Raw genomic sequence first — 23,868 nt, forward strand, 5'->3', positions numbered from 1 at the left:
GGTTGCTTGCATACCAGATGCTTAAGAAATAAGGTGGTGTGCACCAAGTCGTGTAAAAGAGCAGCCATGTGGAAAAAAGACTTACAAACAAGAAGAGAATGTCAGAATGTTGCCCTCAAGATGCAGAATTTTGAAAAGGTCAGATCAGCAATAAGCACTCTAAATGTATTTTGCCATTAAAGCACCATAGTAACAGTCCTCTATTTTGGATCACAATTATAACAGAAGGTCAGAATATGACCTCCCTGACATGGATTGCTGGCTTCACTGCAAGTGTCTGTACAACTGTTTCAGGCACCCCATCTACTGTAAGGAAATAATGCATAAGGACTAGAGAAGCTTCATGCATCAATCATTGCTACATTCATACTCCACAGAAAACTATGAATTATTTCAGGAATAAGGACTGGAAATCTTTAGGCTCGCTCTGTCTGCCACCATCCTGATTTGATTCTGGTTTGGGATTCTGAGACTTTTCAGGCCTTTCCTGAGAAAGAATAGAGCTTGATAGGCACAGCAAAAACCAGGTTTAGAGTGACAGGACTATACTTCTTGGAGGGTGTTGGTCCCACCTTTTCTGTATATGACTCTCTCACTGTACACAAACACATCCAAATGGGATTCCAACAAGAACTTGGGGGATGATTTTCGTACGCCTAACTTTTTTCTTTTTCACTTGCCTCTGCTTTTCCTTCTCAGGTTGTTCTGCTTTCCTCCCATTGCGGAGCCCATTTCCTTTTTCTTCCCTCACTCCACCTACCTATCAATCTTCCTTTTGGGTTCTTTCTCTTTACCACAGTTTCCCCTCCTATCCTCCCTCACAGTGCCTAGGGTATGTCTAGCTTCTTACCCATTCCAACTGCCTAGTCATTGCTGACCAGCTAATGAGTGGGAGCTTGGAGCTGAAAGCACAGCATAATGTTTTTAGTTCCATGCCTCGCAAACACTTGGCAGCAGGGGCCTCACAGAGCTGTACACCTGCACAGCAAAATAGTCATGTCTGTGGCAGCTCTGTCACTGCCTCCCAGCTCCTTTCCATCAGGGTTCTATGTCCCCTGCAATGAAAAAACCAATGGTGCGGGCTTACATGTAGAAGCATCTTCCCAAATCCTACATGACCTCATTATCTGGATTTTTAGATCTACATGTTGGGGCCATGTTTAGAATATTTTTGTCACCTACTCCTTTAACACATCAGTAAGAAAAGACCTACTCACAAAACAATTTCACAGAGATATATCATCAGTGTCCTCATGTCCACAACGCATTGATATTGCCATGTCTTTTCTTTTAGCATCAATAATGGGTAGTAGTTGTTGTTTTTCTTTGCCTGAATTCCCTCAGAGACAATGGGAATTGAAATTAGTTTCAAGCTTAATAAGACAGCGGAAGGATTTCAGGACCAACAACTCATTATTATTCAGGAAATCACACTCAGATTTCAGTGACCTCGGAAGACTCATGACCTGTCCCTTGCCTCATATTGCCCTCTTGAAGGTTATTCATGTAGTTCAGTGTGTACATACTCAGCACTCATTTTGCCTTGGAGCAGTCATCTAATTATTTTTCCACAGCCAGGCTGTGCAAAAGGACAAATTCTTCTGTAGTGATTCATTGCCCACTATGAAGCCACTAATAATCTACTGCAAAGATCAACCCATTGCCCTGCCTGTAATCCTGAGCACATGAGAATCTGTAGAAGACCTTTGATCTTATCTGCTGATTTTCCTTTTAATCAATGGCTCTTCCTGAATTTTGCAAAATATCCTACCTAGTCTTTTCCATTTCTAATTATCTAGAAAATACATATTTCAGTTGATGAGCTAAAAAGATTTATTAATGTACGGCTCCAAGCCAGGTACAAAAACACTTAAAAACTCAGACCAACACTGTAGAACATATTTCAGTTTAAAAACTCTTCCCTTAACCCACCGTTTCTTAATTACCTTTCAATTCAATCTGTGCTAGCTGGCAAAAAAAAAAAAAGCATTCCAGGGTAAGAGAAAAAGCCGTGGAACTATATGTCCAGCTGTGTCCTTTGGCAACCTTTTTCTCAGTTAAAATGGAGGTTCTTTATTTTTATATCCCCCCCAAGTTATTATTTAGAGTATGTGTGTGTGAGCGTAGGCTCACTAACACAGGAAGCCCTGCTCAACAGCAAACTGGAACCAAACAGGGTCTTGCACTTCCTGTTGTCCATTCTAAAATCATTGCCATTATATTCTGCTCAGGAGGTGAACTGCTCCACTCAATAGGGGGAAATATTAGAGGGAACATTGCCTGGCACCCACCTTTGGAATTGCTGTAATAATTCAGTGAAACTGATTGCTTTAAGTGACGTGAATGAAGATTAGAAGTCCACACTCCTAACCACTATACCAAGCTGGCTCTTAGCCACTGATGGACCTCTACTCTGCGAATCTGTCCAATCTCCTTTTATAGCCTGTGAGAATTTATTTTATGTTATTTAATATTTATTTACCACTCTTCCTTGCATGTAGTGCCTTCCTTTGAACTGAATGCTTTTGAAAGCCGCATTCCTCTATCAAGCTGCAGAGTCCAAAAAGGGGGGCGCCACTCCTGGATTTCCTACCTGCCTTCCTAATCTACATTAAACACCATGGGGCTCTTGCCTCTATTCTTTCAACGGTTAAAAAAGTATTTTTATTATTATTATTGTTGTTGTTGTTGTTGTTGTTGTTGTTATTATTATTATTATTGAGGCCTTTCATTGAATGAGTCCAATTTAGTTTTTCATTTCTTCCTATTCTCTAATTTTTCTACTGGTTGCAATTAGATGCCAAACTTGCACCAAAGAAATGAATATGTCTAGCTGACAATCTACAGTTTTCCTTTCCTTTCCTAAACTTTGCTACTGCATTTTAAAAGTCTGCATATGGGAGCAAGCAGCATGTATATGCTACTTAGCAATACCAGCACCACACTGCATGGTCTTTGCAAAGTTTTGGAATATACTAAACCAGTGTTCACAAGGAATGAAACCTGTTCTGTTCAGTGGTTGTATGTGATGCAAACTGTTCTCATTGCACCAAGAACTAGTGACCTGATCTGAAGGATCCCCAGCTAAGCAACTGAGCAAATGGAAAAACTTTTATTGTGCAAGCAGTAAAACCTTTCCAAGGACCTATGATGCTTCAATTCATCGTGTTTACAGGAGATTGTTTACATGTTCACAGTTTCTAAACTGCAGTGTGATAGGCCTTTAAAAAAACACATACACTAGACAGAAAATATTTGTGATAAATGATAAAGACAAAAACCTTGTTAAATAGCCCCATCTGGTGGAACTAGAAATAAAAAGAAGTTGATACTCGAGTTAGATTCCCAGGAACTTAAATACTTCATCTACTTAAAAGGAACACAACCTGCATTATGCGATAACAGTTTCTCAGTTATGCTAAAGACTTGCTATAATTTCCAGAGAAGTGGAAAGATGTGATTTACAATACATGCAATTTAAAAAATAGCATATATTTGTATATAAGCAGATAAAAAGGTCTTTACAAGAAATTTTACGTCCCTGTTCTGATAATACAACTTGATGAAAACTATTCACCTTCACTGCAAAGGAAGATTTCATAAAATGGGCTAATGCAATTACCCGGTTCCCTGATTAGGAGAAAAGTCATTATCATGCACCGAAAGACATTAACCTTATTTGACCTCCGTGTCAAACTATACTTGGTATACTGTTGCTGAAAACTAGTACCCTGAGTAATTGAGGAAAGTACATTCCACACAGATAAGTTTAAATGATCATTGCTATTAATAACCAAAGACAATATTCTTTCTTAATTGAAGCAATCAGCTCAAGACACAAAGCATTATGCAAGACCCTCGCTGGTCTCTCTCTATTTAATGTCTTAGTTCAGAATCTAGAGTATGATCACTGAATGAATGGACAGAAACTGGCCCAGGACCTCCAACTGATAAATCAGAAACTGCAGTTGAAGTGGCAAATGAAAGGATCAGATTACCCATCCACCATTTGTACATGCCATGGCCTATCTTAGATCTAGAGAAACCTTACGAAGATTTACCAGATTTCATTTTCTCCCTTTGAGATCCTTTTCCTTCAGAGCTCAGCAGAACAATCTAATTTAGATCTGTTTAGGTTTTAACAACTTAAAAGCATCAAGTTTTCATGTTGTATTTAAAAAGACACTGTTTCTGCCTTTCTTCCTCTTTATATCTTGAAGAAGTGGGAAGTCAGTTCCTGCCTGTATGCACAGGGATCTGGAGCAGGACTTCACATTAGGTGTTGGCAGTGAAGAATATCCTTGCCTTTTCTTGACACTAATCTTCCGCTCATACATCCTAGTGCATTGGCTGCCTGGCAGCTGTGACAGGGGTTTCTTTTTTGTCTTTATCAGGGCCATGAGCAAAGGAACTGAATGGTCAGTTCATAGTTCAAGGTCTAAACACTCTGAGAGGGCTGAGCGCTTATTTGAGCCCACCTTCCTTTCCACTGCACCTTTGATATTTCCTCTTGCTAGAGACTCTCTTCCCCTGCTGAGTCATGATAGAATCATAGAGTTAGAAGGGGCCATACAGACCATCTAGTTCAACCCTTGCTCAATGCAGTATTGGCCTAAAGCATTTATGAAAAGTATCTGTCCAGTTCTGAAACATGGCCGGCCCTTTCTATCTGGATTCCTTTAGCCTATTTTATAGATTAATATTTTAATTTCTGATTTGATTGTTAGTTACCTTGACAGAAATTTGAGTCAATATTTAGAAATAAATGAACAAAATCCATGAGTGAAACTCAAGTCAGTAGAGCCTATACCTATCACTAAGAAGAATTTCCGGTATATGGAAGAGCAAAGGACGAGCACCATACAATGGCCATGTGAGTAGAGCACATATCATGTTCCTATGTGTAGATGGAAATAAGAAACACTAGAGACTGTTGTCTTCTAATATTGCCCAAATCCATCTGCTCTTATTGTGACTAGCATGTTTTAGAAATTAAAAATTTTAAGCATTGCAATTCTGTGCAATGAACTTAGACAGGAGCAACTTTGTCTAGGATTACACTGTCAACACTTTCTAAAAGTAAGAGAAACCACACACACACACATTTAATGCCCGCGATCTTATCCATTTGGTGCCTCTTAATAATTGTGAAACAGCCTTGGGGGACGAACGGTCCGGCCTCTCCAGGGCCAATCAGGATACACCTGCCCCCTACAGCTCCTGCCCTCCCTGTCTGAGTTATAATAGGGCCAATCAGGGTGCAGCCAGTTGCACCCTGATTGACCCTGCCCCTACAGCTAAACCCTCCCTCACCAAGCCCTCACCCTTGCCTCACAGACATGCCTGGCTGATAGAGCCAGGCACGTATGTGACTCCGCCACTCCACTTGCAGGACCCCAGGTGGGAGGCTGCAGGGGGAAGGGGGTTGAGGGGGCCTGGAAAGCAGCTGGGACGCTGATGGCCATGACACTTTCCAAGCCCATTCTTATGAACGGGCTTTGAAGCTAGTTCAAGAATAAAGACCATGTATTGAAGGGCACAGTCCTCCATCTAGTAAATTAAATGCAGGGTCATTTTCATTTCTATGTAACAATTATATATTTTTCTAGTGCTCTATCCATCTCTCTCATGGAGACAGAGGGCACCTAATCATTTTAGTAGACCCTTCTCAAAGCTGCTGCTCATTGTTGTCCAGCACAGCTCTTTTGCTGCATAGAAAAGCACTCCCATTTAAATCACTAAAACAAAAATATTACCCTAATTCCTTATTTTTTTATTTTAAAGAAAGTTATTTTTCACTATGACTTTTCCCCTGTTGTGATGACCTTTGCACTCCTTTATGAAACAAAAAGCATCACTGTCACATTTCACTTTTCCCAAAGCTGTCTGAAGCTTTGAACTTTCAAAGTATTTGCCCAATGTGGCAGATGAAACCCCCTGAGCAGCAAATCCACATCACAACATTTTCTTTGTTGACTCCTGATGAACTCACTGGCTTCTGTCCTGATAATAATGCATTGTTTGACATTACGTGACTATGAAATGTTTACCTGACAGGGAGTCTCAGAGAACTCTGGCTGTCTCACCTGTATTGATGAGTACTGCTAAAGCTATGTGTTACATTAATATAATAATGCCCATAGCAGCCCTGCAATGTAAACTAGTGCTATTGCACTAAGGCTAAGGCCATCTGATATGTTTGTGGCTAAGATGAGGTCTGAACCAATGACCTCCCTGCTAACAGTCCATTTTCTTGGCTGCTGCTCTATACCAGTTAATAGACAGGAGATGTATATAGTTCAGTCCTCTGCTCAAATCCATGTCCTAGTTGTGAAATCCTAAACCTACATTCACTTCAGTGATGCAAACAGCAACCATAAGGTGATATTTCTCTGTTCACACAATGCATTTTTTTTTAATATCACACAACTAAGATTTTAAAGTGGAAGGGTAAAAACAGTTGTTGTGATGGTGGTTATGTATATCGCTGTCAACCATGCCCCTTTGCTCCCTGCAAAGGATAACAGGATAAACAGACCCGAATCTGATGTTCAAAATGACAATATTTAGGATCAAGTGGCACAGAGTAGTAAGGCAGCAGATATGCAGTCTGAAAGCTCTGCCCATGAAGCTGGGAGTTCGATCCCAGCAGCCAGCTCAAGGTTGACTCAGCCTTCCATCCTTCTAAGGTCCATACCATTGTGATGTGGCTTTTAGTTGTACATATTTTAGGTCTCCAATGGAGCTAATATTTGGAGCATTCTAAAATACAATATGAGCCTCTTGTGGTGCAGAGTGGTAAGGCAGCTGTCTGAAAGCTTTGCCCATGAGGCTTGGGAGTTCAATCCCAGCAGCTGGCTCAAGGTTGACTCAGCCTTCCATCCTTCCGAGGTCGGTAAAATGAGTAACCAGCTTGCTGGGGGGTAAACGGTAATGACTGGGGAAGGCACTGGCAAACCACCCCGTATTGAGTCTGCCATGAAAACGCCAGAGGGCGTCACCCCAAGGGTCAGACATGACTTGGTGCTTGCACAGGGGATACCTTTACCTTTACCTTTAGGACATTTCAAGCTTCCTGTGCTGCTGATCTAATAGTCACCATTATCCAACAACAAAAACTTCCCAAGGAGACCCCCATTAAGAAATTGAATGCATCTCCAATAGTGCACTCTTATTGTGCACTCTAGGGTCACTGATTTCACTCAAGATGATAAGGGATTGCTATTTTTGAAAAACTGGAAAAGCACTTCGGAAAGTCTATTAAAGAAAGACATTTGTAAAAAGAAAGACATTTGTATATATGATGTGTATATGATGATGATGCCAATATGAAATATGTATTATAGTCTCACTCCTGTTGCTTCTGTTTGTTGTTTTAAGGCAGCCCCCCTTAATTTTGATTTTGTATTCAAGACATAGAAGCCATTAGTATGGAATCAATCGTTTTGTGGTAAACATTTTAAACATGGAACTAAAAACAACAGGGTTACAGAAACTGACTCAATTTTAATGTTAAAATCAAATTGGAAATTTGATGCAAATACTAAAAATGCATAAACATGTTTCAACACAGTATATACACTTTGAGTTTTATATTCAAATTTTTCACATTGTTGACCAATTAGCCAAAGGCTGCATGTTATTTTATTTGAATTGCCATCCAGTCTCTTATATAAACATTGGGTTAGCTCTTAGCAATATAATAAGATCAATAAAAACAATCATGTTCAAACAGTAATTTCCACACATGTCAATGTCCAAGAGCTTGAATAAGATCAAAATCATTCCACTCAAGCAAAGGTCTGTAGATTTATACATCATGTATGAGCCATGTGAATGAGGTGAAGGAGGTGGGGACTCGAGGGGGAAGTGACCATGTCCTCATAGAATGCCTTTTGAGATGGGGAGGCAAGGAAGCTTGTAGCCAGATGCGGATGTTGGATTTTTGTAGGGCAAACTTTAATAAACTCAGGGTGTCATACCATGGACGAGAATGCTGGAAGGGAAGGGAGCATGTGAAGGGTGGCCGCTACTCAAACAAGAGATATTGCATGCTCAATCAATGACTATCCCTGAAAGAAGAAAACACTGCAGGAGCTCTAAGAAGCCTATTTGGATGAACAGAGAACTTCAAGAGGAACTAAGAAAGAAAAGGAAAATGTTCAGGAAATGGAGGGAAGGACAGAGCTCCAAAGAAGAGTACCTACAGATTACTAGGCACTGTATCATCAGAAAGGCCAAAGCTGAGAGTGAGCTAAGATTGGCCAGGGAAGCCCATTGTAACAAGAAAAGATTTTTCAGTTATATGAGGAGCAAACGTAAAGGAGGCAATAGGCCCACTGTTGGGTGCGGTTGGACAAACTCTAACGGAAGATGCAGAGAAAGCAGAAAGGCTTAGCGCCTATTTTACATGTTTTTTCCCCAGAGGTCAAAGGGTTTAGGCACATCTAGAAATGGCAGTAGCCAAAGGATAGTGTCTGGGTGGCAGGTTGACATGGATAGAGAGGTTGTCGAGAGGCATTTAGCTGCACTGGATGAGTTCAAATCCCCTGGGCCAGATGAAATGCACCCGAGAGTGCTCAAAGAACTTTCCGGAGAACTTGCAGAACCCTTGTCCATCATCTTCGGGACCTCTTTAAGGACTGGAGATGATCCAGAGGACTGGAAGAGAGCAAATGTTATTCCAATCTTCAAAAAAGGGAGGAAGGATGACCCGGGAAACTACAGACCAGTGAGTCTGACCTCTGCTGTGGAGAAGTTAATGGAGCAGATATTAAAGGGAGCGATCTGCAAATATCTGGAGGACAATTTGGTGATCCAAGGAAGTCAGCATGGATTTGTCTCCAACAGGTCCTGTCAGACCAACCTGGTTTCCTTTTTGACCAAGTAACAGGTTTGCTGGATCGTGGAAATTCGGTTGATGTTGTTTACTTGGATTTTAGTAAAGCTTTTGACAAGGTTCCCCATGATGTTCTGATGGATAAGTTGAAGGACTGCAATCTGGATTTTCAGATAGTTAGGTGGATAGGGAATTGCTTAGAGAACCGCACTCAAAGAATTGTTGTCAATGGTGTTTCATCAGAGTGGAGGGAGGTGAGTAGCGGGGTACCTCAGGGCTCTGTGCTCGGCCCGGTACTTTTTAACATATTTATTAATTATCTAGATGAGGGGGTAGAGGGACTACTCATCAAGTTTGCAGATGACACCAAATTGGGAGGACTGGCAAATACTCCAGAAGATAGAGACAAAGTTCAACGAGATCTGAACACAATGGAAAAATGGGCAAATGAGAACAAGATGTAGTTTAATAAAGATAAATGTAAAGTTCTGCATCTGGGTCAGAAAAATGAAAAGCATGCCTACTGGATGGGGGATACGCTTCTAGGTAACACTGTGTGTGAACGAGACCTTGGAGTACTTGTGGATTGTAAACTAAACAGTGTGATGCAGCGGTAAAAAAGGCAAATGCCATTTTGGGCTGTATCAACAGGGGCATCAAAATCACAAGATGTCATAGTCCCATTGTAGACGGCACTGGTCAGACCACACCTGGAGTACTGTGTGCAGTTCTGGAGGCCTCACTTCAAGAAGGACGTAGATAAAATTGAATGGGTACATAAGAGAGCGACAAAGATGATCTGGGGCCAAGGGAGCAAGCCCCATGAAGATAGGTTGAGGGACTTGGGAATGTTCAGCCTGGAGAAAAGGAGGTTGAGAGGGGACATGATAGCCCTCTTTAAGTATTTGAAAGGTTGTTACTTAGAGGAGGGCAGGATGCTGTTTCCGTTGGCTGCAGAGGAGAGGACACGCAGTAATGGGTTTAAACTACAAGTACAACGATATAGGTTAGATATCAGGAAAAAAATGTTCACAGTCAGAGTAGTTCAGCAGTGGAATAGGCTGCCTTAGGAGGTGGTGAGCTCCCCCTCACTGGCAGTCTTCAAGCAAAGGTTGGATACACACTTTTCTTGGATGCTTTAGGATGCTTTGGTCTGATGCTGCGTTGAACAGGGGGTTGGTTTGCATGGTCCCTTCCAACTCTATGGTTCTATGATTCTATGTATCAGTAACAGTTTGAGAATATATTTGTTTCTGCTCTTCATTTTAGGATCTATACATTGAGATTTTAAAAATAGCTAGCCTGGTATACTGGTTAAGAGCGACAGCCTCTAATCTGGAGAATCAGAATCCATGGGGTCGCGATGGGTCAGACACGACTTCGTACCTAACAACAACAACAGGATGAAGATTTATCATTGCGATGACAAAAGGTACCTTTGCCTAGAAGATAATATCATCACCACTAAACATTGTGAAGTTGAATGCAAATAATTAGTGCTTCTTGGCACCAGCAGATTCCGAGCATTACTCAAGAGAAATGGGAAAAGACTCTGCGAACGACTAATTACAGATGAAACCATTTGAATGTAGAATCCAGACAAGAGAGTTGCTTGTTCCAGAGTGGACTGGAAATTATCTGAACAGTCATCTGACCTCTCTCTTTTCCAGCTTGTTTTATTTCCAATATATTTATTTCTCGTGTTCCCTAGATAGTAAGCTTCTAGGGTAGGCATGGTACTACAGGCCAAGTGTGATGTATTAAAGAATTATTTGAATTGTAATATCATATTCCTGCCTCTACAGTGGATTGTAAAAGTATCTATCAGTCCTTAAGTATGTCAGTGTTGATTGGTTATTATTTATAAGGAGACATTCCCTCAACTCCAGGTTTGTTCTAAAGCAACCCAAATTGCAATTGGAAAAACACATCAAGGGGAAAGCAATCTTTTAACCTCCATTTTGGAGGTAATTGAATAAAGCATTAAAGCGCTCAGTCGTTTTTCTATCTAAGTAATTGTTATTATCTCAAATCAAGAAGCCTGGGCAGGGAAAAGCTTTCCTGTTCATCAAGTTCCATTTCTTGGAAATAGTGCAGGTTATAACCTATGGTATTATCTCAAGAGAATACACTAATCTCTTTTAGAGCACTTTTCATCAATGGGCCCCTGTGACCGGTTTTTGGCAGCTCCTCTGTTATCTCTGCCTTTTCTCATTCACTGTTATTGTTTTTAGATCAGTAAAAATCATAGTTGATGGTTGGAGGAGACCCTAAAGGTGAAAGGTATCAATGTTATTTCCTACCAGCCCAAAGAGTCTGATAAGCTCTTGCTGTGTGCAGAATGCTGCTTTTCATACAAGTATTGTTCCCATGGTCTTTGTCTATCACTGTTATTGTTTTAAAACGCAGAAATTGCCAAAACAACGCAACTTGATGCCTCTTTAGATGATATTCGGAGGATTACTCAAGGCCAATACATGACCATGAAAACCAATTCTTGTAATAAAAAAAAGTAGGAGCATAGAGATGGATTAATGACATTGGCGTGGCCTTTTCTTATTCTTTCTCTCCATTTCTTTTATCTTTGCCTTTATTAGATTTTACGCCTGTGAGCAGAAACTCTGGTAATTTTTTTTTCTTAAAATCAATGGTAAAATCATATCACTACAAAAATAATATATGATTACGACAATATTATGGTTTTAGGCTGTTTCATAGATTGCAAATAGGCCTACTATTTTCTGGTAATTGACAACAAAAGGGCTCAGCATTCCTTAATGGCTAGAAATCTGAGGCTAGTTTATTGGAATGTAACAGCCTCCTGTGAGTAGGAACAGAACAGTAACAGCGGTTACAATTTACATAAGAGACAGGCAGAGAGCCGGGAGTTTTCAGCAACTGCAGCTGAGAACAACTGTTGCTCCTAGGGAAAGACTGGTGTATGGCCAATTGTTGTGATGCCTCCTGGAAGTATCTGCTCACACCCTTAATACTGTTGGCATACTGTGTAGATAAACAGACAGTTGCAAAGATACCATATGTTTTCAGAGGAAACTGATCTTGTAAAGAGACTACAGTTGGGTTGCCATGGTAAGCAAAGCAATCTTAACTGGCTCGCCATGGTTTTAAATGTGACGATTAAGGATCCAATAAAATGTACCACATCCAACTGCATGCAACCCATAAGACCACTGGCCTTCTCACATGCATTACTGAAACTGAGAGGTGAAGTGGCAAAAGGTCTGACTCGGAACCTACCCACCCCCTCCCCAACATACACATTCATTTCATTTCTGCTACAAATTCCTATCCTTTCAGACTTAGATCTGCAATCTTGGCTTGCTTTGGAGGACAATCATCAGGATTACTGCGATAATAGACCCGGAATGCCAGCCACGTTAGTCTGCTGTAGCCAAAATAGACAGCAGTCTTGTGGCATCTTAAAAAGGTAAAGGTAAAGGTATCCCCTGTGCAAGCACCGAGTCATGTCTGACCCTTGGGGTGACGCCCTCTAACGTTTTCATAGCAGACTCAATACGGGGTGGTTTGCCAGTGCCTTCCCCAGTCATTACCGTTTTTACCCCCCAGCAAGCTGGGTACTCATTTTACCGACCTCGGAAGGATGGAAGGCTGAGTCAACCTTGAGCCGGCTGCTGGGATTGAACTCCCAACCTTATGGGCAGAAAGCTTCAGACAGCATATCGCTGCCTTACCACTCTGCGCCACAAGAGGCTCTTAAAGATTAACAAATGTCTATTTTCACTTATACTGGAAAAAATATGTTAGCCTTCAAGGTACTGCTGGGATCCTATGTGTTTTTTTTTAAAGTTATGGATTCAAAGTGCTATGTGAATACTATTGTACTATGTGGGTACTATTGAATACTATGATAATTGAACCCAAGCCTCCTTAGGTGACCCCTCCTAGTGCCTTGCAACCTTAGCCTTCATTGGTAGTCTCCCATCTAGATGCTAACTGGGGTAGACTACGGTTAACTTGCAAAATCCGAGAAGATCATGCTAGCCTAGGAGATCCCGGTCAGGTATCTCTTTCCTCTTATCCTCAAAACAGAGCCTGTGTGGAGCTGCCAGAGAGAAAGCGACCTAGCGGAAGGTGCGGTGCACACTAGAATAGGGGTTTGAGTCTGAACCCGATTCTCCTCGCCTTGAGACACGCGCCAGTGTGGTGGGACCAGCTCCATCCTCACTAGGGCATCCATCTCCTTGTTGGGAAATCCTGCACGCGAAGGGATCTCTGCAAACAGAGAACCAGCACAGCAAGAGTAACGTTACACCAAGTTTTTAATGCGAACCGGGAGGCCACCGTCCAGAACAGACCCCCATCTCATCCCTCCGCTTCCGGAAATGGAGCAACAGCCGGCCAAGTGCCCGCGAGCCCCGCTCCGCTTCCGCCGCGCCCTCTTGCTCCAGAGCGCCAGGTGGCGCCGTCCGGGCGCCGAGGCCTCCTGCGGAAGGGCAGCGTCAGCGGCTCGGTGGCCAAAGAGCGCGGCGGCGGCGGCGGCGGCGGGGCGCGACGCTTGCTGACGCCGCCGGCTGGCCGGGCTGGACCGGGATGGGGCTCTGCTTGCCTTGCATGGGGGGAGCGGCTGAGGACGTCGTGGAGACGCCGGACCCGGTGAGTCCGAGCTGCCCCCGGCTTGCCTTTGCCTAGCGGGGCGGCCGCCTAAAGATGCACAGACGCCTGACTGCGAACTCCGCCTCGTTTAAACAGGCGTGATTCGGCTTACATTTATTTTCCTTTTCCAGCTTAATCGTCGACATCCTTGCCCTGGTTTCTCAGGCTGCCTTTCTCCTTTACCGCCCTGCTCCCCATGAATGGTTGCTTGAAATGTGAAAACATGCAGGCTTTAAGTAGGTGGAGGCTCAGGAGAACCCACCGGTGCTGAGCAGCCTGACTTGATGGCCTTTTACTAGTCGGGTGTGATTCCCTGGAGTTTGCTGGGGTCTGGCTTAGCGTGTTCTCCTATTGCTGTGTTTAGGTTTTGGAAGAAGAAGGGGGGAAATAACTTGGCTGTAAGGTCACAGACTTCATATGTTCCCGTGTTGCTAGGCATATGCATGTAAAGCACTGGTGAGTTGTGTCAGAAGAATAATCAAGCTCCAGTAGTCACCCGCCCTCGTGGGAGAAGGCTAGCCGCTTTTGAAATGGCAGGGGTTTTATTAAGAATCGGAGAGCTACTGGGTCAGATGAATAGTTCTCTAGCATGCAAAGTGGTCATTAAAGAACAGTAGTGAGTAAGTGCTGGAGGGAAACTGTATAATTTGCTTTAAAGCTACATATGATTCTTTGACACCATTCCTTGGTCTGAGAGACATGTGTTAATTATCAAACATTTACAGCCAATATGTTTGCATCAGACACATTAAGAATACACCTTGAAAATTCATGGAGGAAAGCATCTTTTCTGCCATTTGTACTGACTTGCTTCATGGATTTGAATCTCAAAATGTTAAGTGCAATCATGTACATAAATGTTCCAGTCAAAGGCCACTGATTAACTTGATAATCTCACTTCATGCCAATATATAATAATAATAATGCATGTTTCTTTGTGATCTCTCTGTCTTGTCTCTTGATACAGCAGCTTGTAGAAGTCCCTACTGCATTTGATCAATCTTTAAGAGGCCCCAGACATATCTTCTTGTTGCTGCAAACAATTAAGCTTAATACAATACTTATGTTCATTATTGGGGGGCAGTGCTGAAACAGAGGGATGGACAAGTGCGAAGATTTGTTTTCTCTTGGGGAGGCCAGTATGAATTAACTGGGCCATGCTGTATTACCAAGAGTTTTTTTTATTGTGGAAGATCATATTCATGATGGTTACTATCTGTGGATTAGAAATGAAAGACATACTCTTCTTCACTGTCATCCACATTTACCCTGGTAGAATAGATGAACTGAGGTCAATACAGCTTCTCCTAGTTAGCATTCTGTAACTTTGGATTTATTTAAAAATATTTCTCTAATTCCTGTTTTACAGATGGAAGCAGAGTACCTTACACAAAATCCTTCCTACTGAATATATAAGTGGAGTTTGACCCCAGGAGTAAGCTTGCCTTAATCAAAAGGGAATTCTCTGCTCCTCCGTGGCATAGTTTCTCTCCTTTTGAAAGTTTTAAAATAATATTGGATTGTTCCAGAAACTACATTTGTGGTGTTCACTTCTGTGTTCCATTTGGACATTGAATGGTGCTGTAGGATAATGGCACAATCCACAACCCCTTAATCAGACGAATTTCTTTAAAAGGAAAAAATAAGCTCCTTTTTGATATTTCTACTTTTTGGGGTTCTGCCACAATAGCACCATACTAGGTATTTGTACAAGTGTGAAATATGTGCAGTTGTGTTCAGAGACTCACTCCCATAGATAGTTTTATATTGTAGGAATTGCTGAGGTTACATCTTGCCCTATCAATTTGTTGGTGTTCTGTTGACAACAGTATCTTCACTGCAATGTTTCAGATTTAGTGTCTGGTCCTGGTTTTGTATTATGTGCAAGGAAAGAATGCAAGAAAACAAAGATGATACCTCTAGATGTAACTGGAATAATTGCATCGTCCTCCCTATGAATTGTCCCTATGAATGATTCTGTTGCCTTCTAAAAGCATCTTGAAGATATCATTTTCATTGAGAAGCAGCAGTTCTGCCATTTTGGTTACAGCCCTCAGCTCCCCGGGTATGCTGCTGCTGTCTAAACAAGATTTGTTTGTACTGTGATCATCAACCCAGGACTCTAAATATATTCATTTGTATGTGCAGCCAAAAGCAATGTTTGGTGCCAAAGCCACCGAGTCACTACCATTTTCAGTTTGGGCAATATGACTATTGTGGTAGTTCTTGATGTCATCATCCCCCACATTTGATTTCTGCAGGGTACTCTGCACAGCCTAGAGTCATTTTTCAGCAGTTAACCCTGTCCATATTGGAAAATAAATGTCCTGAAGTTCAGTTTCATAGACAGTGCTTTTGACCAGTTATATCCAATATGCCGAGTTTAATACTAAAGCACCAGACTGAGCATGCAGAATGCTTCTCTGTAGACATGCTCTAAGTGGTTATATTTGACAGGAACTCTCAGTGAGGGTAACTGACTTCTGTACGCTAAGTGTCTGTTATTTTCTGAGCATATTTGTCCCATGTGTTTGGATGACACAAGTCTTGACGTTGGCTTGTAGACCCCTTTGTTGTGTTTTGATAAGCCTTTGCATATCCAGCAGTATTTGTAGCTCAATGAGTCTGTGTAGTGTAGTGGTTAGAGCATTGCACTAGGATCTGGGAAGCCCAGGTTCAGATTTCCACTCTGACATGGAAGCTTGCTGGGTGGCCAAGGGCCAGTCACTCAGCCTAATATATTTGATTGGATGATTTTTGAAAGAATAAATTAGTAGAGGAGCATGATATAAGCTGCATTGGATTGCTGTTGGGGAGAAAAGCTGGGTATAAATGAAATAAAATGATTTGATGAAGTTTTGTTATGGCTTTTATGCATTCGGAAAAAAAACTAGTTTCCAACAGTGACTGGCCAGTCTCTTTTCAGTGAAGATTCCCTTTAGACAATATGGCTAGCAGCCAGTAATAGACCTGTGCTCCATGAATCTATCTAATTCCCTTTTAAAGATCCCTGTGCCTGTGACCATCCCTATGTCGTCTGGCAGTGAATTCCATATTTTATTCACTCACTCACTATGAAAAGTGATTTTGTACCTGGGAGCCACAAATGCACAAGGCCATTTGCTTTTCAGATACTACATAGGCACAGACATAAAGATAATAGAACCTAAATACAACTGCCAAGGGATCAGAGAACCCTGTAAGTGGAGAAGGATGGAAGGAGGTAATGGGCTTTGTGGGAAAATACCAGAAAAACCATCCTAGGCAGACCTCTGATTGATGGCATGGAGCCAAAGGAGGAGACATGACATTTGGATGGCAGACCCCCAATGATTTGGATAGAGTTCCTCTAAGGAAGACTAGGGCTCCTGATGCCATCATGGCAAACCTCCTCCAAACATCCTTTGTCTGACTGCCAGGCAATCCTTGAATCTCCACATGGCATAAGATAAGCAAATAAATTCTGGGTTGACAATTTCATTGAGCAATCTACTACAACCCCAAGATCTTTCTCCCTCTTAGTCTCAGCAAGTTCAGATCCTGTTTATTTATTTCTTACATTTATATACTGCCCTCACTTGTGAAGCGGCTTTCAAATTGATTTAAATTTTAAATGTATATATTTTGATTTAAATGTTTAATTATATGATGTTTTAATTTATCTCTGTTACTATTTCCTTGTATTTTGATGTGAACCATCCTGAGCCATCAAGAACCACTTGTATACAAATATAAAAAGAAAATAAACTTGAAACTGGTATGCATACTTACCAGCACTAACTTCATTTGCTATGTGGCTGCCTACTCACTCAGTTTATAGAAATCTGCAAATTACTTATCCCTAATACCATATCATTTATGAATAAATTAAATAGTACTAGCCTGTTCTAGTCATTATGGGTCCCCACTGCTTATTTCCTTCCATTGTGACAACTGTCCATTTATTCCTGTTCTTTGCTTCCAAATGTAAGAATAAAATTTTAATCTGTTAGGAGAACCCATTACTTATCCCATAACTAATAAGTTTACTCAGGGATCTTTGGTGAGATACCTTGTCAAAAGCCTTTTGGGAGTCTACTGGATCTCCATTGTGTACATGCTTGTTCACTTTCTCAAAGAAATCAAAATATTTAATGTGGCAGGACTTCCCTTTGCAGAAGCCATGCTGATTTTCCCTCAGGAGGCTTTGTTGCTCTCTGTGCCTGATAATTCTTGGATTAGCCTGGGACACACATTAGGATGAGTGGACTGTAATTTCCTGTATTCCATCAGGACCCCTTTTTATAAATTAGTGTAACTTGTACTACTCTCCAGTCTTCTGGTACAGCAGCTACATTTAGTGATAGGTTACATATGCAAGTTAGTAAATATGATCAAATAGTAGGCAATTAACAATATTTGACTGATTGATCACTGTGTCAGTCCTATTTTTTTCTCAAATGAAATTATATTATTCTTTTCCATATTTTATTTAGGAAATTAAAAGAAGACAACTTGCTGAAGCTGCAGAAAAAAGGCAGATGGAGGTAATGAAATCACACATTTGGCGGAGAGGTTGCCAGTTACTCAGATACACCGTTTTGCATAATGAATGTGATGCATCTTTGCTGGAAGGCAGATCATTTAAGAATGTGGGGAAGTGGGTATTGTTATGGCATTACAGTTGACTTTGTCAACACTGGGCTTTCTAGCCAGTATTTATGGAGTTTGGCACCAAAGTTGCATAAATTAGTACAGCTGTGTGAATATACTTCTGGGTGTGGGCAGCAGCCCCAAAATGGAAGTAGCAGTTACAAAAAAAAATCTCTTTTAATGGAGCTTTTGCTGTACATTCAGCTGTCCGACTCTACTGAGGTGTTCAGATGGTATTCCCGGTGGCTCTTTGTAGTGTTGGCTGTTTAGAGATTTTTATTTATTGTATTTCATTTGGGCTGAGCTGAAGAGAGTAGAAGGACAGGGTTCTGCTCCATTGCTGAAAAGCTATAGTGCATGCATGGGGGGAATGAGGCAAATTGTAAGGGAGCAATTTTAAGATTATGTGTTTTCCTAACAAAAAAAACCTAAAGATTAATCATGAGTTCCAGAAACAATCATTTTATTCCACCTTTAGTATTCAACTGTAATGGTGGCATGTTAGTTAGAATATGGAATATAATTATTTCAAATTCATTTAATTAGAAATATTAAATGAGCCAGCTTGGTGTAGTGATTAGGAGTGTGGACTTCTAATCTGGTGAGCCGGGTTTGATTCCGCACTCCCCACTTGCAACCAGCTGGATGACCTTGGGCTTGCCACAGCTGTTCTGTAGCCGTAAAGCTGTTCTGACCAAGCAGTAATATCAGGGCTCTCTCAGTCTCACCTATCTCACAGGGTGTCTGTTGTGGGGAGAGGAAAGGGAAGGTGATTATAAGCCACTTTGAGGCTCCTTCAGGGAGAGAAAAGAGGCATATAAGAACCAACTCTTCTTGTATTTTCTCTGTTATATATAAAATCCTTTTTTGTTATTTTCTAAGTTACCTGTATTGTGAGGGCAATGCTATCATGATAGGAGATGATGAAAATGTTACCACTATAGAATGGATATCTTGATCCATGGTATCATATTCTAATGACCACACGCTTGATGTCTTGGGGCTATATTGATGAACATGTGAGAGGAATAGCATATCAGACTTGTAAATCACAAGGTGCTGTTATTACAGCTTTCCTCCCCATTATATTCCAGGCTTTCCTCTTCATGATGATTAGAGGCATATTGTTACAGTCCAGTGTATGACAGTTGTATACAGGTTTACATGCAATAACATTAATTTAATACAAGCCACGAAGCTTTTGAAAATAGTCTTGTACATAGCTGCACTTTATTTTTGAAAAGGGGCAACTGCATTGCAATTTGCTCATTATGCCTATTTTTTCCTTCAAAGGCCTCCTCTCGAGGTATTAAGAATCTATCTTCTGTAGAACAAAAGAAACGGAGACAGGAGGAAATGGAAAAACGTCTTGAATCGGCAGTGCCTGGATCAGAAGGAGGCGGGCTTAGAGTAAGATTAAAAACATGTTTTTCTTTCTGTTACAGTCTTAGCGTCTCTTATACCTCTGCTGACTTATTGTCTTCCATTTGGTTTTTTGATTTTAGAAATAACTGTATAAAGCTATATCTATTGTAGGCTTTGGTAAGATTTCATTAATAGTTAATGCATTTAAAATCTTAATATTCAGCTTGCAATCCAGAGAAGTGGAATAGATCCAGATAGTCACTTTAAGGGGAACAAATGTGATTGGATCCAATGAACTTTCAGCACAAGTCATTTGCAGAAGGCAGGTCTTTCTACAGCCTCTGGTCAGACTAAAGACGAAGTACCTTGCAGAACAGAGCCTTCAGTGAGTAGAGGGAACAGCTGTGCAGGGTTTTGCTGCCTATTGCCCATTTTAAGATTACAACAGCTATATTCTGTTCAAGCTGTGAACTGCTCTGCTCAGTAGGGGGGGGGGAAATTAGAGGGAACATTGGTGGTGGTGAGATTTCACTTGATTCCCTCTCCTCACCAGCTCCTTCTCCAAATGGCATTTCTTCTATACCAATGCCCATCCCTCAGCATTTGATTTTTCAGAGGTACCAGAGGTTGCTGGAAGATGATCCAGTTATGGAAACTCCCTGCTGTGGCAGTTTAGAATATCAAGCCCCATTTATGAGTGGGCATCTGAATCTTTCTCATTCCTCTCAACCACACTCTATAAATTGTCAGGTAAACCAGTGTTAGTACACTTTGTGTAACCTGTGATTCTGAAGGAAATTACTATTCATTTTGTGAAACCTGAAAAACTGGCATGATTTTTTTGTAATATCATGGAATAAATATCAAAAACTGAATTGGTCACCCACAGTTTTTGAATGTTACTGTATATAGGTCTGTACAACATACATTATCTTATGTTTCATATAGCTTTGTATGGGGAGATCCTTTACAATGTGGAAGCAACTCTTTCACAAGATCTTGAGTAAGTTGGGATGGTATTACACATCAGCCTCTTGTGAAGATTGTGAGAGACAGTCTTGCTTTGTATAATATTAATGTGAATGCTTTACCTTTGGCCTTTTTGTTCCTAGTGGCAAGTTGGATAACTGCTGCAGCTCCGGATGGGAAGGACAGGATAAATGTTCTACTGCCAATAACTTGCCAGTTTCTGCAGCTGAATGACGCTTGTCTAGTGTCTTTAGCTTTTGCCGTTGTTTGCCTCTGGGAGACTCAGCAGTACCTTGCCGTCATGGCAGGGCAGATGGAAAAATGTGCACTAAGGATTCTTTTCCAAACCAAAACCTTACAATGTACAGCAGAGATGGCCAAAACCAGTTGTTTACTAGATATGCTGCCATATTGTGTAACATTGCATGTCCTAACATATAGGAGGGGGCAGACAGATTGTAGATGAGGCACAAAGATAAATGAAAAGTTCATAGCTTGATTGTTCTGGAGATAATCCTGCTTTTAGTAACTTCCCTAGATACTCAACTGTGTTCTTTTGTCTACGTCAAACTTATTAAATTGAAGCCACAAATTCAGCCTCATAACTCAGAACTAAACTGTGCTGAAGTCAGTAAACGTTTTGAAGGTGGAAGCTATTTTGCTTAAGAGTAAATTTATATGTTTTAAGAGAATTGTTGTCATAAGGTGAGAAATGCCTGTCCTTGGTTATTTGTTCTTTGAAATGCCACCTGTGAATGAATTAAGATACAGCCCCGTGAAAAGGACTGTTAATTATACAGTAGAAACTAATCCATGGCCATGCTTCTCATTTACCATACAAGGCTACATTTGAAAGAATAAAGAAGTGCTGAAAGCATTTACTACTTTGTGTTGAGCTTTCCCTCTAAAAATGTACATGTAGACTTAATCTGATAAATCCTGGAGGATGGATGGGTTTCTGAAAATCCGTGGTTACTAAAAATTGCTTCAAGCCATTATGATCCATACATATGCCAAGATAAATACATTTATATGAATTATTTTTTTAGATTTTCCTATTTATGATATTTGGGCTTCATGATTGTTGTTCATTGAAAAATATAACTAAGCTAATTAGGATTCACCTGAGTGCAATTCTCCTTGTGTGTATTTCATTCTGCAATGTAAATGGGACAGTCATTTGGCAATCTGTCTTTTTTATTAGTCTGTCAGAACAGCCTAGATCTCAGAATAATGGGGGAAGGGCTATAAGCTTACACTCTAAAAAGTGGATAGGCAATTTTATCTTTACTTGAACCAAATAGTTTTGTATATCTGTTGCTGGTTCTTTGCCTTCCCCGGAAGTGGCAGAAGTTTGCTTCTGAAATGAATCGGTTCAGTGGAAAATGTACTCTTTCAATTCTCCCCTCCCATCCCGAATCCCCACTTGATATGCAAACTGAAGCTGGATTTTGCACGGATAACGGACTGAATTTCATGTCTCTGTTCCTTTTACTTAAAAGAGGTTAGTGACAATTAAAAAAAAAACAAAATAGCTAGAATTAAATGTTCCATTCAAACACAGTAACAATTGGTTGTGTCTAGAATAATTTAAAATCTCCCTTTCAATGTTCAGAATCAGCTACAGGACTACAAGTACCTTTTTCAGGCTTGCAGTATTATAATGATTATCTTGAAATGTTTTTCCTTGAAGTTTAAATTGTGTTTAAAGTTTATATATTATTCTATATTTATATTTATGCAAAGTGAAACTTTATGGGTTGTTTGGGCATTTTAGTGTAAATGTATAGTGGAGGAGGAGGACCTGCAGTTCTTCATGTTAAAATACTAGTTATTAGGTAGTAGAGATGGCCATGTTGTAACAGGAATGATATTGGCACATTCTAACCTTTCTTTCATGCATTAGCTGAATTCATTGGTCTCATATCTTCTGAGCGAGTCCTGTGCCTGTTTGTACGTTTGTTCACTGTAGTATATGTTAATTCAGTGCAGAAGTTTGTGGCCTTGTAAAATACTGATACCTCAAATGATATAATTCTGGGCATTCATATTCCTGGCTACATTTTTATCATACCAGTCTTACTGCTTTTAGCCAATGTAATACTAATATTAGTAATACTTTAATCTGTCCTTCCCATCTTTTTATATATGGATTAATGATCTCCGGTTGAAGATGCTGGTCCTGTTGAAAGCCCAAATACAATGTCTATAGGTAAGCATCTTCCAAACAATCCAAAAAAGAGGGGAAACCCTATGGCTTCAGGTTGCTTAGTGCTGTATGCATGGATCATGTTATTAAAGGGGACCTCACAATTCGCTTTTTGTTTCTCTGGCAAAGTTCATACCATTGCCATCAGTGTCTGATTGATTCTGTCAACTTTGACATTACTTTCAGAATGATACAGAGTTGTCTGGGAAAAGCTAATATTGCAGTGCCTCTACAGTCTTTTGAAAAATATTTTTCAAATTCTCATCTTTGGTCATGATGTAATTGCTTTGAAAACTAAACTACAGAATAAACTCTTTGAATATTTTGTCTGCTGCTGTCCTTCCAGACTTTTTGGTTGTAGGATATGCCTGGGTAAACCCTAAAAAATAATCAACCTGGACTAAGATATATTCACATCCTCCCTTATTCCCATCTAAATGCAAAAAATCAATGGACACACATTCAAAAGGCTGTGTTTACTTGTGTCCAAAAGGTTCTGTACTGTAGTGATTATGTTGTTAAGTGCAGTTCTATCCAACTTCTCTTGCTTGACATAGCTTGACATTATATCACATTATATGACATAGTTTGACATTATATCACATAGTGTGTGATATAATGTTTGATGGCTCTTTTCATGCAAGGCCAAAAAACCCTCTCACTAAATCAAAAGCCTCTCCTTCCCAGGAGTCCCATTTCTTCATGCAGTTCATGATATATTAATGGATGGGATTTGGCAAGTTAAACCAGCTGGTTTTTTGACTTGTTTATCCAATAAAGCAGGCCCCTATTGTTAGCATATAATCTATTCTTGCAGCAGAACAGAACATTAGTGTGTTTATGACCCAAAGCTTTATACTGTAGATCTGAACATCTTCTTTCTGTGCTTCATGTAGATGGTTCTTTGGGATCGGCTGTCATGTGGAGTCAGGGCCTTTTCTAAAGTTTTCCATAACTAATGGGTTTAAAGTAGTAGCTGTTATCCAGGAGACACTGCCCTTTTTCTGTTCATCTGCAGATTGTACATCCATAGTTGTTTCATCGGCACACTGCGTTATATACTTGTCTTTCTCAAGTGGCATCTTTGATAATGCATAAGCATCTACATTTGTTTTTCCTAGGAGATATTTCATACGAAAACTAAAATCAGCTGATTCCACTATCCAGTAGTAGGTGATAGAATTAAGTTTCATAGATGTAAAGTGTAATGTTAAAGGAT

The 23,868-nt window shown here is 40.5% G+C and overlaps 1 protein-coding gene across 1 annotated transcript; it reads left to right on the forward strand.

The window, feature by feature from the left end:
- The first annotated feature begins 13,282 nt into the window (after positions 1-13,282).
- SVIP (small VCP interacting protein) lies at positions 13,283-22,976 on the forward strand. The gene is made up of 4 exons (XM_077322009.1): positions 13,283-13,474; positions 17,950-18,000; positions 19,400-19,516; positions 20,584-22,976. The coding sequence occupies exons 1-4, from the start codon at positions 13,412-13,414 to the stop codon at positions 20,596-20,598; spliced, it is 246 nt and encodes an 81-aa protein (XP_077178124.1). The 5' UTR covers positions 13,283-13,411; the 3' UTR covers positions 20,599-22,976.
- Positions 22,977-23,868: the final 892 nt, after the last annotated feature.

The sequence above is a fragment of the Paroedura picta genome, chromosome 2 (genome assembly GCF_049243985.1).
Source record: "Paroedura picta isolate Pp20150507F chromosome 2, Ppicta_v3.0, whole genome shotgun sequence".
Lineage (NCBI taxonomy): Eukaryota > Metazoa > Chordata > Lepidosauria > Squamata > Gekkonidae > Paroedura > Paroedura picta.